The sequence below is a fragment of the Etheostoma cragini genome, chromosome 11 (assembly GCF_013103735.1).
Source record: "Etheostoma cragini isolate CJK2018 chromosome 11, CSU_Ecrag_1.0, whole genome shotgun sequence".
NCBI classification, from domain to species: domain Eukaryota; kingdom Metazoa; phylum Chordata; class Actinopteri; order Perciformes; family Percidae; genus Etheostoma; species Etheostoma cragini.
This window is the reverse complement of record NC_048417.1, coordinates 268,792-270,598: the sequence shown is the minus strand read 5'-3', so window position 1 is coordinate 270,598 and position 1,807 is coordinate 268,792. Positions and strand designations below refer to the sequence as shown.

Here is a 1,807-nt window from a genome sequence, read left to right as displayed (position 1 = left end):
GTAGAGAGTAGTATGTAGAGAGACATCAGTAGAGAGACAACAGTAGAGAGACAACAGTAGAGAGACAACAGTAGAGAGTCTGCGTGAGTCTTAGTGTCTGTGTCTTTGTGTCTTAGTGTCTGTGTCTTTGTGTCTGTGTCTTTGTGTCTTAGTGTCTGTGTCTTTGTGTCTTAGTGTCTGTGTCTTAGTGTCTGTGTCTTTGTGTCTTCGTGTCATGAAGGAGTTGGCGCTCTGTCTCACCCGCTCGCTGGCCTCCATCTTCTGCCCCCCCAGGAACCAGTCCACGGAGATGCCTTCGTACGACAGCTCGCACTCGAAGGTGGCCGTCTCTCCGGCCGTTACCGTGACGTCCTTCAGGGGACGCATCAGCCCGATGGACCGGGCTGCAGATGCCGACAGAGAAACAGACAGAGACACAGACAGACACAGAGACACAGACGACACAGACAGAGACATAGACAGACACATTTTTTTGAATCTTTTTTTAGACATTAAGTCCATAACATTAATGTTCATTCATATTTTTTCACCAAAATGCTGGGACATAATGATGTAATGATATAATAATGTAATGATATAATGTTAGTACAATGGTAACACCCAAATTCAATGAAAGTTGTAGTATTTTGTTGTATATTTTTTACAGAACCATCCACGTTATGTATATTTTTTGACAATGTGGTTGAAATGTTCTGATGTAGAAACTTGATGAACTGATCATACAAATAAATAGTTAAAAAATCATACATTGTGATTTCTGGATTTTTTTTTTATAGATTGTGTCTCTCACAGTGGACATGGACCTACGAGGACAATTTCAGACCTTCCATGATTTCTAAGTAGGAGAACGTGCAAAATTGCAGGGTGTTAAAATACTTATTTTCCTCACTGTATATGTATATACACAGATAAGATGCATTGTTGTCCATATGTATATGTATTTCAGATATCTCTAACCTGGACCTTTCACCCCTAACGGGACAAAGGGTTTTTCTGTACAGGGCAGGGCTTGGATAAAATACTATAATAATATAATATTAAATAATAAGTAATAAGTTATCAGCAGGCTGACCTTTGACCCGGAGCTGGGCGTTGGACTTGGCGTTGGCGGCGGAGAAGTCGACGCTGCCGGCCATGTCCATGCGCACGTTGTAGAGGATCAGCAGGTGTTTGGTTCCCTCCTCCTTAATCTCCACATCCTGCAAGGGAACATTATAGCAAGAGATATTAGTAGTAGTATTACTATTAGTGGTAGCAGTACTATTAGTAGTATTAGTAGTAGTATTCAGATCCTTCACTTCAGTAGAAAGTGGTATGAAAAGTTTCAAGTACAAGTACCTCAACAATTGGACTGAAGCCTAGTACTTTAGTAGATGTACTTAGTAACATTCACCGCTGTACCTCTATATCTATTATGGATAGTACTCATGGAGTATGTGTAGTACATGTTGGACTTACAGGACATGGCAGCAGAGCTTCTCCCTTCAGTTTCCAGGTCCCGTGGACGTCCTCTTCTGAAATCTCAGTCTCAAACTTGGCTGTTTCTGTCTCCGTCACCTCCACGCTGTACAGCGGACGGACAACCTTAATGTCCCGCTCTGCAGGACGAAGACCGGGACAAAACATTAGGAAGAGACACTCGACTACAGAGGTGAAGATAGAACAGGGTTCAGGATTCCAGACTTCTTTATTGTCATACCACAGTACACAGTACTGTAAATTATAGAGTGGTCTAAACCTGCTCTATCTGTAAATTATAGAGAGGTCTAGACCTGCTCTATCTGTAAATTATAGAGAGGTCTAGACC

At 41.9% G+C, this 1,807-nt stretch overlaps 1 protein-coding gene across 1 annotated transcript in view; it reads right to left on the bottom strand.

The window, feature by feature from the left end:
• Positions 1 to 1,807, bottom strand: part of LOC117953067 (titin-like) — a 201,318-nt gene that overhangs the window by 111,215 nt on the left and 88,296 nt on the right. Inside the window, exons 90-92 of the mRNA XM_034885784.1 lie at positions 1,459 to 1,598; positions 1,073 to 1,199; positions 231 to 383 (exon numbers count right to left, since the gene is read on the bottom strand). Coding sequence (XP_034741675.1) covers positions 231 to 383; positions 1,073 to 1,199; positions 1,459 to 1,598 — 420 coding nt within the window. The remainder of the gene's footprint in view (positions 1 to 230; positions 384 to 1,072; positions 1,200 to 1,458; positions 1,599 to 1,807) is intronic.